At 31.3% G+C, this 14201-nt stretch overlaps 1 protein-coding gene across 1 annotated transcript in view; it reads left to right on the forward strand.

The window, feature by feature from the left end:
• Positions 1-13561, forward strand: part of LOC130903380 (toll-like receptor Tollo) — an 82664-nt gene extending 69103 nt beyond the window's left edge. Inside the window, exons 3-4 of the mRNA XM_057815446.1 lie at positions 3328-3928; positions 8201-13561. Of these exons, the coding sequence (XP_057671429.1) occupies positions 3328-3928; positions 8201-9358 (1759 nt within the window). The 3' untranslated portion in view covers positions 9359-13561. The remainder of the gene's footprint in view (positions 1-3327; positions 3929-8200) is intronic.
• Positions 13562-14201: the final 640 nt, after the last annotated feature.

A 14201-nucleotide genomic window follows, 5' to 3' on the forward strand; every position in this document is an offset into this window, starting at 1 on the left:
CGAATTTCCATACCTTTTATAACCTCGACAAGTTGATAATAAGATTACCTCTACTCACTTCCTACTACATGATTGATGCTATCGGATTAAGTTTTCTAGATAAGAGATCCTTCGTTGTTCAATAACGATCTTGACTTTCATATACTCACAGACGGGAAAAACTCTTTTCCATTTATGTTCATTCGAGCAATGTAAAACTATAAAAATTAAGCGAACTTTGTCGATGAATCTAGTTTTTCTCACATTTCCGTTTTCCAATCTCGATCATTTATATTTCAATTGATCACATCATGGTGAACCATTTTCTAACTTTGAATATCTCAAAATGGGCGCAGAAAGAAAAATTGATATTTGACAGTTATTAAAATTGCAGTTTATGAATTTAACGAAATAAATTATGTTGCTAATTATCAATATTATAAGACCCTGTATATATTATTATTGTAGATAAATTGGAAATAACAATTCAAACATTAAAAAAAAATAATATTTCATCTAGTAAACGGATTTTAAATAACATATTCATATTGTATGAATGTTTTGTTTTGTTTGTATTTTTTTTAATCGAATAGTTGCGAATATTTTACTCAATATTTATTTTGTTACTAAAACTTATTTTATTGATTTTGGTAATAAGTATTTATTTGAAAAACTTTATTTTCGTATAAATTTCATCGCGTTTCAAAGCAGCGTTCAATTAAATATCAAGTGTTTATCTCAGTATAAATTATAAATACTTTGACACCGAATACTATTTCCGGAGAGAGAGTTTTCAAAAACTTGAAGCTACAAATTGGTAATCAACAAATGGATTAATTGGCAAATGATTGTTCGTTTTTTGCTTTGTAAAGTATTGAGCCTTTAATTAATTCTGAACATGAAGTAAGTAGGTAGGTAAAGCTCGTGCACCTCGTTCTTAATCTTTCTGAAATTGGAGAAGCGTGCTCACGAATTAGGCAAACGGATTCAAAGATTAATAAGAAAGGAAGATTCAGAATTGCTGTTTAGTACGAGTAAATGTCTAACAGCTCTCTTTAGTAGTTTGAAGATTCGTTCAAATTGATGTAGCATTACACTTGGAAAGGGCTTAACGGAGATGCGACTCAATAAGGGCATAATAGACTATTAATGAGGTAGATAAGTTCAGTTTTTGGAAACTGATCATAGCGCAAAGCAGGAGGAACTTAATTTAGTTTTAAGAAATTGTCCACGACAAGCCCTAAGAAATTTACAGATTCAACGACTTCAATTGATGGTGTTATTTAATAAAAAAGACAATATAATGTATTTTTATATGAAAAAACTTTAGTTTTAGAAACGTAGAGACACGGAAAATTGAAATTGCACCTTGATGTAAGGGTCATTAGGTTACTAGTTATGGTCCTTTAAAGTTCTAGAGATCAGTTCCTCAACTGATGTCTAGATAGACGATATCATTTGTGTAGTGTAGTTGAAACTATGTTTTTTGTGTACGAGGGTTATTCAGAAGGCAAGAGATATTTCCGTTTGGCACAAAGTGTCAATCTAATGGATTTGAATTAATGTGTTTTAACGCCTTCGCTGTACGGCATACCCCGTACTTAGTAATTTTTCATTTGTTTGCGGAATACTATAATGTCAGTAGAAACAGCCCTGTCAACTGCTATAATTATTTTTTTTAAATTTGGTTAGATAAAAAATAGAATTATCAATTATATATTTTTCATTTTGCTCAACGACCTTTTGTCAATTTTTTTTCAGCTTCATGATTCCGCGCTCATGAAATATCCGCTCCTTATCAGAATCAAACAGAACCGAGTGCTATTGAACGTCAACGTCATTTGTGAATTCTGCAAACTTCGAAATAAATGGTAATCACATAGTGCTAGATCAGGGCTGTGTGGGAGATGTGGCATCACTTCCACGAGTTGCCATATATGTGTGAGCCCTTGCATTATTGTTATAGTACACTAAACCTTCCCGATTTGACAATTGTGACCGCTTTTCTCTGACTGTTCCATCCAGTTTTATAAATTGTTGACATTAAACATCAAAATTGATCGTGGAAGCGGTTCAAAAAACCTTCGCAATCCTACCAAACTGACAGCATGAGCTTTTTTTGTTGATTTTAAGCTTTCGACGTGCCGGTTCATCGTTTTCGAACTATGTTACTTGATTATTTGCGATTTTCTTCAATTTGGTCATCATCAACTGCAGTAGGTCGACCAAAACGTTGCTCATCTTTGAGGGAAACGTCACAAGAACGGAATTCTTTTATACCACGTGCACCCTGTTAAGTAATCGGCATCATAAACATATTTCTTTGTGAGGCGTAGCAGTTTTCTTTCTTTTACTGAAATAAAATGGTGAAATATGTCCGAAAAGTTTGTTTCTGCAATCCTGCAAACCATTATCACTCGACATAAGTCAAAATACAGCACTAACAAAAGTTATCAGATAAAGCAAAGCTCTATATGAGTAAAAAGCGAAAGTGCTTAATTGCGAATTTTGTTGCTGTTTAAGAACTAGATAATATTTTTTTTCAATTCCTTACCTTTTAAACACCCCTTGTATTTGATAATACCCCATCTCAATATACGTAAAATAGGTCACTTAATAATCCTTTTTTTGTTATAAAAACTCAATTGAAACGTGTGTTGCCAACAATAAATTAATATTACAAAGTAAGGGTTTTGTTGAATAAATAAAATATATTTTTTGTTTCATTGAATTCAATTCAATTCTCTTTTTTTTTTATGTGTAGTAAAAATTTTAATAAATTGCTATTTCACTGGCCGTTCATATTAAATAATCAGTTCATAGAAAAATTACCAAAGCCACGTCGACAATATATTACTCAATTTAAACGGTTAATTAATTTTTTGTCAAAAGTTATTGCTTCGTAAAATCAATTTACAATTCATCCCTTCAATTCAAAAATATGAAAAAAAATTCATTATACGAGGGCTGCTACTTGATCTTAGAGATAAACAAATATTTATCATTGGATATAGTTGTATTGTGTTCCAAAATATTCTCCATTAGGATCAGTACATTTTTCCATACGTATAAACCGATTGTCGAACCTAACCTCCAAAACATTTGATTTGAACACTTGGTAGAGAATGACATTTTTGACATATGACATGTTCACATCAGTGTTGCCATATCTCAAAATAAAAGTAGCAACTTTAGTTTACAACTTGTTTTAATAATGATTGAAAATATATATTATATAGGTCAGCTATAGGTTTCATCATAATTTATCGATATACATTTGAGTAAACAATAAATCATGTATCTATCGTTTCTTCTGCCAATTTATAGAGTTGGTTTTCTTTGTTTCAGGATGATAGCCAAGCTCGTCTTTCTTCTTGTCTGCTGCGCTCCAACGTGGGCACTATGCCCGACGAAATGTACTTGTTATTTAGACCATAAAGGCCGAAACGCCGTGGCGTGTAAAGAGGGCGGCGTGGTCGGACCCCTGAATTTGAATAACGTCAGTTTAGATACGGAAGTTATCAAAATCACTGCACCGGATGATAATATGAATGCTTTAACAATGAGTCCAGTTTTCCAGAGTTACAAACAACTCGAAGAAATTCATATCACTAAATCTAATATACCCCAGTTGGGTATGCATTTTTTCTACGGTTTGAATAAGTTGGATGTTCTGAATTTGTCTCAGAACAATATAACTCAACCGTTAGATCACAACTTTAGGGGTTTGTCGCATTTGAAAGAATTGTATTTAGACGACAATAGAATTATATCACTGCCCAGTGGAACTTTTCGATTTTTACTCGGACTTAAGTTATTGTCGATTCAAAGAAATAGGATCGAGGAGCTCACACCGAGGATTTTTTTAGAAATTAGTAAGCTCAGGATATTGAAGCTTAGCGGAAACAACTTGAGGGAACTGCATCCGGAAGTTTTCAAAGATATTCAGGTAAATTCATAATTTGTTATGTCGATTTTCATATCATAATTTGTTGTAATTTATTTTCTTTTAACCATTATTTCTTTGTATATTGACGATGCAGTTGTAAAACACTAGGGAGTTGGTCGAAATTAGTTAAAATTGTGTGTCTTAAGTACTTTCTTTCCAAACAACATTCAATATTCTTATTTATTACGTTTAATTGCCTATTTCCAAATAAAATTGCTTCATTACTTTCAGATTTAATCTCGTTTACCGAATGATTTCATCCCCAAATTTTTCCCTTTTAAATATCATTTAAAACAAAATCAATACCAATATCCAAATAGTCCGATTCCTTTAATTCCAAGGAGGAAACTCATTCCTTCAACTTGTTGATTTACTTTTACACAAAGGGATTTCTAATGAACCTTGAAGCTTTTTAAATAGATTAATAACCCCACCTTGTCTTCAATAATTTTCAAATCATTGGGAACTTAATTTCTTTCGATTGTACGGATTTTTTGCATTGCATAATGAATTTCTATATTCAATTTATAGAATTAATCTTGTTAGAAATAAAATAAACATACAGAAAATTGATTAAAACACGATTGGATGTAAAATATTTTATCACTACTAGCTTTTGAACTTGACTTTATTGACTTTTGTTGAGGTGGAAAAGTTCATTCATTCATTATTAACCAATGTAGAAAATGTTTGATTGATTGAAATTAGATCTGATTTAATAGAAATCATTTGGTGTTTCCAAAAAAGCGACAGGTTCAAAATAATTAGAAATATAGCAGAATCTCCATAAGATAACGTTAAATAATTTGAGGTTCAAATTAAAGAGTTTTTATTAGTTTACTCACAAAGGTTCGATTATAAAGTTCGTTTAGTATTTTTTCGCGAAAATCACGAAGAAGGCAACATCAGTTAATTTTCTTTCAAACTTTAATAGAGGCGAAAAACAAAACCAGAATACGAACTGTTTTTTACACAATAGAAAGTGTTATTTGAAATTTTAGTGTAAATAATAAAGTAATATACTTGTTGAGGGTGCTTTTATGAGATAAAAACAACCACATATCCACAAGGTACAATTCGAAATCAAAAAAACGTAGTAAAAGGTCTGGTATTACAAATTTACTAGTTTTTAAAATACTTTTTGATAGTTTCGTGTAGATAATCAAGTCTCTTCTGAGACTTGAAAGGCTGGAAAGTTAGACCTCTGTAGACACTAACTTTTAAAGGTTTTTGAATTTGTCTTTGAATATGTCTCGCTTTAAAAACCGCTTCACCTTTGAATGGTCTGCTTCTGATTCTAATATATTCCATGTCGAAAAGGGTTACCTCAATTTTCGTCATTTTTGGACCGATTCTTGAACACCACTTTGTGTTTCAACCACACATAAACGTTTAAAAAATAACGGCAATTACAATAATAGAGAAAATTCTAACAAAATCACTAAAAACACAAATAAAAAACTAAACGGCATCAAACACCCCAACAGATGTTGTTTGCCGCTATAGAAACCAAATTTAGAGCCATCTAGTGACACGTGATTTTCGTCAAAAAAGATTAAATTCGAATGAAACTTTGAAATCTTAAAACGTATTTTATATTACAGTTAAAGTTACATTTATTGGACTTTATTTAATAAAGAAGAGAAAACGTTATAATTGTATAGCTTTAGAAAAAATCTTTAAAGTAGTTAAGCTTTGCAAAGGGATGATTCCGGAACGAGGGCTAAAACCTACTGATACATATTTACAAATAAGTTATTGTACTTAGATTTTTGACTATTATTAACATTAAAAACCCTTTGGTAAATGGTCTACAGGGAATCTATTTCGTTGTCTATTCACTCAAAATCACTCATTGGTAGATGATTCAAATTACAAAGGTCGTCGTTGTTTTGAGTTACTGAAGTACGAAGCTCAAATTATTCGTTCAAGTTATAGAGAGTTCGTATTTTAAGCCATAGAGGTTTTGGGGAAGGTAACACAACATTTTATGAATTTATATAGTTTATTACGTTATCAAGATTCAACTGTATTGATATTTTTTTCATTGTTAACATTGGTTTTTATTATAGTTAAAGTCCTATTAGTAATTCAACCATATTTTTTCCACTAGAGTAAAATCTTCAATAATGTCGACAACTAACAAAATATTTTAATTTATAACTCTGTGTTCGATTTAACAGAAGCATGGAAAAATCGATTTTTAAGGAAAATCCAATTTACTTGGATTTAAGAACTAATATTTTGAAAAATGAGATGTCATTAGTGAAAAAAGTTATATACTACACGATAGACACGTTTGGGGGTAGAATTTCCAGCTAAACGTATAATTATTTATGTTTTTTTGTTTATATTCATTTCGAAAACTATTCTCTACGTAATCAAAATGTTCTGTTAATTTTATACGTTCGTTTAATATTCAAACTTTTAGGCATACAATTTGAAAATATCCAATTTCCTGCAGAGGGTAGATCGTTTATTCACCCTAACTTCTCATCTTGATTTCAATTGACTTTCCGACAGTTTTTCTTTAATTCAATTTAATTAGATCTTTCGTAACTAAAACTTTTGTAGCAATTTAGAAATCAGCAACATCTGACGACTATTTCAAATATTTACAATTTGCACACTTCAAAATAACTTTAATTAGACTACTAACTGAAATGAAAGTTAACAATCTTCCTGTGCTCGTTCGACAGGAAGAACTCTACTTTTTTAACGAAAATATGGAACATTTAGAATTCATAAAATTGTTTAAACTTAGTTTAAATACGTCTAATAATCACTAGGATAAATTCCAATTCTCTCTTTATTTTTTATAATTATGTTTACGAAAATGAATATAATGGGGCAATGGAAGGGTTGAAATCCCGAAGTTTGTTCCGATATTGGAACGATGATTTCTTTGGAAATCTACTTGGACGAGTTCTAGAAAATCTAGGGGGTTGATATGACTGGCGTTCGAGCTAATATGAGAGTTGAGTTCAGGTGATTATCGTCTTCTTTACCTCAGTCATTGTTTGAACTTCAGGCATTAACTTTCTACTAATTATTGCCCGAACCTCTTCGATGAGGCATGCCTGAGGAACATTTGGGGGTTTATTTTCTTTCGGTACAAAAGGTATGTTGTGAGTTTGTTATTGAGACATCTCCCTGTATAAATATGCCTCATCCCTCATTTAAAATGCCCGCTTCGTATATAGCACACCAGGCCGAAACCTTATCATCAAATTTCTTCTTCTACTTCATTCGTGTAAAATTCATCATTGTGGAATATTTTTCGTCATCAATTATAACAACTCCTGCGCAACTGATCTTCAGTATGTTTTGGGGTTAACTTTCCTTCGAGTTGATGTTTGTCATTTGTCTTTTGGATATTCCGTCAATCTATTTAACTGGAAATTAGTCAAAGCTTTAGTCCACATGGTATTGCATGTTCATATTTATTTATTGTTTCAAATATGGTGTAAAGTGCAATATTCTACTTGCTAAAAATATTCACAATGTCAGTTTTCCAACTAAACTGTATATGTTTAGTTAAAATTTGACAGAAATTGGAATGACATATGACAAATGACATAAATAATTGAAGCATTATAAAATCTATGTTTTTATGACAACTAGGTTCTAAGTTATCTAGAATTGGCTTGAAGGCAACAAAACTTTTTCGTTCCATGTTTACAATTTAAATGTTCTGAAGGATTAAGTCAACGATCATACGTCATTTGTGAAACTTTACCAAGTCTGCAAGACATATCATCGATAAAGTATCTAATTTCATTGAGTTTGTGAAATTTTTAAAAATATAATTAAATGGTCTTCAAAATATATACATTGAGGTTTGTGTTTGTAAACCACTAAAGAATTCATGGAATTTGGTTGATATTGATAGTATCAAATAAGTAACAACATATATGATGGAAAAACTCTGATTATAACTCGTAGTTTTCATATTCATTTTCAATTCATAATTCTTTGTTTACGAAGATCTGAAGTTTGAAATGGATGGGCTTGTTGTAATTCTAGATGGTCGAGTCGGGTGTTCTAGGAGATATGTAATACTTTGTTGGTGGAAGCTGCAGGGTGAGTTGGGATCACAATCACCCCCAACTTACCCTAGTCATTTATTGTTCTGAAGACAACTTCGGTCTAGTCTTTACATATTTCTACTCGTGATCGATGTACTAGATATACTAGGATTACAAATTGTAATGTCGATATAATATTTTAACCAACAATTTATTGGTTCTTCTATAATATTTTTTGTTTCAGGAACTTACCTACCTGGAATGTCGCAGCTGTGCCTTAACGAGATTAAATGACGAGGTTTATCACCTTTTACCAGATTTGATTCATTTAGATTTGGGAAATAATGAAATAAAAAATATATCACAGAAGGAACTGAAGGACTTACAAAGCATTAGACATTTGAAATTAGATGGAAATCTAATATATACCCTGGATGATAACGCATTTGCTGCACAAGGTGCTTTAAAGAAATTAAATTTGGCCAAAAATAAAATTTATAAAATTTCTCAAATGGCGTTTAGCGAAAATCACAATTTAACCGAATTGGATGTTAGTTATAATAGAATTGATGATTTGGAGTTTCTAAAACCGTTGTACGATAGTTTGGAAAAGCTTATTTTGAATGGAAATCACTTAAAAATCGAAGCGTTGAACGATTTGATACTTTTAAATGTTTTGAAAGAATTAAGAATAGCCGATTGTGGTCTAGCCCAATTAGATAACGAAATCATACCTAAAACAGTTCAAATTTTAGATTTGAGCGAAAATTATCTATCAAATTTGAATAAAAATATATTTCCAGATAACCTCACACTTTTAGATATTTCCGGTAATAGATTTAGTGGTTTAGAAGAAGATTTGTTGTTAGTGCTAGATCACGTACCGAATTTAAAACTGAATCATAATTTATGGTCCTGTGATTTGTGCCATATCGTCCCTTTGTTAGAAAGGATAAACAAGAGTGTTGCTTTCCGCGAAGTTATTTGTGCGGCGCCGTATTCCGTGAAAGGAAAAACTTTGGAGAGACTCCAACGTAGCGAACTGACCTGGTGCAACTCACCGAGTTATACCGCGAGTGACGCTAACTTTTTCTCGATAGGAGAAGACGGAAAAGTAGGGATTATCGCCGCGAGCACTTCCATTTTCCTTCTTTTCCTCACCGCCGTCGCTATAATCGGGGCGCTTTGTTACGCCAACCGGCATGCGGCCAAATACTATACCCACGAGGATAAGATTACTACTATTGAAGGCGAATCGATTTTCGGAAATAATCAAAGTCCTTTGTTTTCCGATGGCGAGCTAAATTTCAAGTTTCCTCTGGACTGCGAAGAGAAAAAAATTTCCATAGCTACTATTGACGAGATTAAAAAAGAACATTCGATCATCAACGGTAGTACTTGAGTCCTCGATTTATAGTCCAGGAAAGAGAAATATATTTTTGTCCGTGATGAACTAGAATAGAATCAGAGAAAAAAATTAATAAATTATCGATCGATATATTTCAAAAGATATTTTAAACATAAGTCGAATGTATAAAATGTTTATTTTATTATGTGAAGGATGAAATTGCTTTGTTTTAATATAATTACAGGTAGAAGTACCAAAAAAAATGTCAAAATAAATTCATTAGTATACATTTTACATCACTGTACTTTTGAACTTTTGTCATTTATCTAGAGAAAAAGTTTTATTTTGGTTTCTACGTTTTTCCTCCTCTATACAAAAATTTCCAGCTTTTGCCGTAACTTATGCTTGGATACTATGGAAAATCTTTGAATGGTTTGCGAACACAGGATTTAAGAAAACCCCATAGAAAACAATCTCGAAGAGATAAATCGGAAGAATGGCCGGTCACTGCAACTCACTACCTCAAATCAGTCGTTGCTGATCCTGCGTTGTATGCCGTTGCACTGAAACCAATGAAAAATTATGTTACGAGCCTACAAAGACAAAATTCTCAAACAAAGCATTATTGTATATTGCTTGGATATTTTGAAAGATCTTTGGATAATTCACAAACACCATTCCAAATAACCTCATAAAAAATCATAATGGTACTAATCGGGAGATTGGCCGTCCAGTGCAAATCATTCCCTAAACCGTCTTTTTGAAACATGTTTGAATACGAAACTGCCAAGGTAAATACCAAATTGTCCAGGATTGGTGTCAGCCCAACAGCGCCTATTTTTTAACCATTTATACAAATGGAAATGAGCTCCATCTCAGAACGTCTCATACACGTTCCTCTGAGAATTGCAGTCAAGTTCCGACAGCTCCTGCACAAACTTTATGAATGGAAATAGATATTAATGGAAAATTCTCCTCACAGAACTATTGGAAAGTCATGGTGATTGCATTATTAAAGTTCCCACTCCGAATTTCAATTTTACCGCGTTTTGAGTTTTTATAAATGTAGTTACCCAAATAACAATTGATTTACGGTTCGTAAAAAGGGCAAATGGTTCTAAATTGAAGCGATTTCGAAAGGCTCGTTGAATTAGGATCACAGAACATCCACTTGAATAGACTTATATAAGCAAATCGTTAGTTTTGTATTAATATTGAACCTACAATTATTGTAAGTAATTTTGGAAACAATAAAATCCGATTGTATAGTTGTTTGTAAACTTTGAGTTGTTCGGAGGATTTAAGAGAAACCTCAAAAGTTGTTTACTATCACAAATCACCCAAAACCCGAAAATATCAAACCACGTCGCTTATCTATATATTAATTATAGATGATGTCCCGAATAAGCGTCCAAAATATGATAATTTGGGGCAATTAAGCTTCATACCAAGTTGCATGAGGAGTTATACAAGTAGTGTATCAAATTTTGGGCTTCACCACTTCTCAGCGTCATATTTCGGGCTTCCTTATACGTTTCTGATCTGTGTCTGTTGTATGCGGAACGTCCTGTATAATCATGTATTATTTATAGCAACGACTGACAGCTTGATAACGATCTACGATGAATACAGTGATTTATCAAAATGATTACATTTATTGTAGCCGGATTTTCTCGATTTTGATAATTTCATAATACCAAATCTAGCATATTCATTCCAGTGTCTTATCCATGTGATTGCTGTCGGATTATTTGTATTCAAATAACATTGGAAATTATGCTCGATATTTGTTTTATGGACAGATATGTTGATTTAATCAAATGATTTTTTTATTATGTAATTTGAAACGCGTCAATTAATAGCGGACTTTGAAACACGGAACCCAACGAAAAATATTTTCATCGATAGATGCTAATTACTAATGTTCTTTTATTTGTAAAAACATTTTATCAGCTTCGATATGTTTTTTTTTCAAAAATATTTGTATTAAATTAAATTATATATTATTTTTTGTACGAAATAATGAAAAACTGTTCAATGAACTTTAGTTTTTCTCTATTTAATTTTATTTAGAAAGCTTATCTATTATAAAAGTCAATTTATGCCCACTCCAAAAAAATATTCGTAACGACGTATTTCGCATAAAGGGCGTTGAAATATTCCGAAAACAGTACACAGTATCGATTACCTTTTTGTGGCAAAATTGAATGATGTTTAAGTTCATTTAGAATTTTACTTAATACATCGAATATTGAAAAAGTTATGTTCAATACTACTTGGTACGAATCATATAACTATCGCCCTCTATGAGAGCCAGACATAAAAACGAACTCATTTGATGTATCAAGTTCCAAAACATAAATATAATCAAAATCCTTTCTACCATATAGTGTGGTGGCATCCATTCACGAATTTCCGCCATTCTTTTTTATTTTTTGCTTTTCTTTTGCATCATTCCACGTCATATTTTTGTTTTTAAAGATTTTTGCGTTTGTTTTGTCCCAGGTTGTCTGCCCCCACCAGCTCAGTTGCCTCTTTTTTATAAAATCCAATACGGGTTCTACTTTTAACTCAGCTCTTACTGTCTGGTTTCTAATACGATCTTTCCTAGTTAACCCTTTCACTCGTCTTCATCCCCTTCGCTTGTATTTTACTCTTTTGTCTGTCATTTATGACCCTTGTCTCGCATCCTTATGTGAGTATTGGTCTGTATATACACATTTTTGTTGTCCTAGATATTTCCTTTCTGTTAATAAATTCGTTATTCATTGTATAATAACATTTAACGACTTTATCAATTCTTGTATTAATTTCTATATCCTGCCTACCAGTTTTTTCAATTATAACCTCTAAAATAATAATAATGATTTACTTGTTTTATCTCCGACTTATTTATACATATGTTTAGTTCCTGGCGGTCTTCTGTAATTGCCATCACATTTGATTTTTTCACGTTGATTTCCATTCCATGATTCTTCAGCGAATCATACCTTATGTTAATTTTGTAGGTTTTTCTCTTATATTTGCCATATTGTGGTATCCGACATATAATTTTTCGGTGAATTGGCTACAATCTTGGATGATATCGTCCATAAATAAAATAAATAGTGTTGGGCTTAGCCCACCTCTTTGCATCAGACCGTCGTGTGTCATAAATGTATCTGATCTCGTTTTTTTACTAATATTTCTAATCAGTTTTTCGTTTCTATATAAACTTTCCCATATCTGCGTCCTAGGTACATTGTCAAATGCTTTTTTTAGGTCTAAAAAGGCAAGATACGAATTTTGTTTGTGCGTTAGCTGTTTTCTTCTCGATTGTTTGTTTTAAAGTAAAAATATTGTCTTGGGTCCTTTCCGGAATCCTATTATTGTTAGAATCCATGTTATCCCCTTTCTTAAAAATTAGTAATATCACACCCATTTCCCAATCCTCCGGTATTTTCCCATATTTTGTTGAATAGTTTTTTTAATTGTTTCCTTTCCTTGTTGTCCTATCTTTTCAATCATTTTAGACGTTATTTTGTCATGTCCTGAGGATTTTCCGTTTGTCAATAATTCTCTTTCTTCTCGTATAAAATTTTAATACAATGTTGCCAGTAGTTGCGGCAAAATCGTTAGAAATGTGGAATTTTTTTCATCAACGCCCTTCATTTTGAATTACGAATATTTTTTACCGAGCAAACCCCAAATATTTTTTATCTACCCTAGAGACGAGATCACCTTTTTTGAAACACTCTATATATAAAACTATTTTTATTAATAGTTTATTATATAATTTACTTCAATACAAATATTTTTAGTTTCATTAATGAGTTTTATATATGAAAATTTATCTATTTCTAGTGCTGAATGAATGTAAATTTTCCAAATATAAGTGTATAGATATTGTTTAAAACTAATTTTGTATATTAAATTAAATATTTTTAAAGTGTAATTATCCACTTCCATGTCTATATATTCTCCTTTGAAATGATTTTATTTTATACCGTGTCTCAATTTATTCACCAAAATATTGTCAATCAGTGTTAGTGTCATAGAAAATTTCAACAATTGAGAAATTGAGACCCGTATCTTTTCATAAATTGTACATGTACTTAAATATTTTACGTAATAATAATATATAATAATTATTGTGTGATTATTCTAATATAATACTTCCACTATAATTTTAGCTTTACAAGTGTTTTTACATCCATTTTTTCATGTATTTTCCTGTATGTACATATTAACTGTTTAAATAAAATTTAATGTTTTTTATTCAGATTTAATCATTAAAACCTTCATTTGATATATTTATCAAAATTCTATTACAATAATAGACCAAATAGAATCAAGCGCAGAAGTTTGTCAAAAAAAAAAAAAAATGAAGTGGATACCACAAAACGTATCGTGGATACATGAAACAAGAAAATCAAAGAGTGTACAAAATCTAAACGAGGAAAGAGATAATTCCATTTAATCGGTGTCACTAATTTTCGTCATCTGAAAATCGGGCTTTCATTAAAGTGTTAAATACATTTTCTTGAAAACAACGTTTTTGTTTTACCACCAAAAGTCTACACTATGGTTAAGGTCAAATCAATATCTTCTTTCCCGTGTTGACTACAAGAAGCAACGTGCGACTCAAAACGATATTTTACATTGTTGCCAGTCCTATCTTCAATTTTAAATCAAATAATTATCAATCGTCATCATCATAACGTTCAATTTCTTGGATTATGGCTAACCCTTCATGTGTCTATAAATCCCTTTATTGGAGTTGATTACTTCCTTTGCTATTTTTGTTACAGTTTTTTGTTGTTCCTGGCTACCTCCTTTTTTTCTATTTCTGCACTTTCTTTTCAAGTCTATTTTATCTAGGATTCTGGTATCTTCTTCAATTTAGTTTTTCCAGGGA

Source organism: Diorhabda carinulata, chromosome 2 (assembly GCF_026250575.1).
Source record: "Diorhabda carinulata isolate Delta chromosome 2, icDioCari1.1, whole genome shotgun sequence".
In the NCBI taxonomy this organism is placed as follows: Eukaryota; Metazoa; Arthropoda; class Insecta; order Coleoptera; family Chrysomelidae; genus Diorhabda; species Diorhabda carinulata.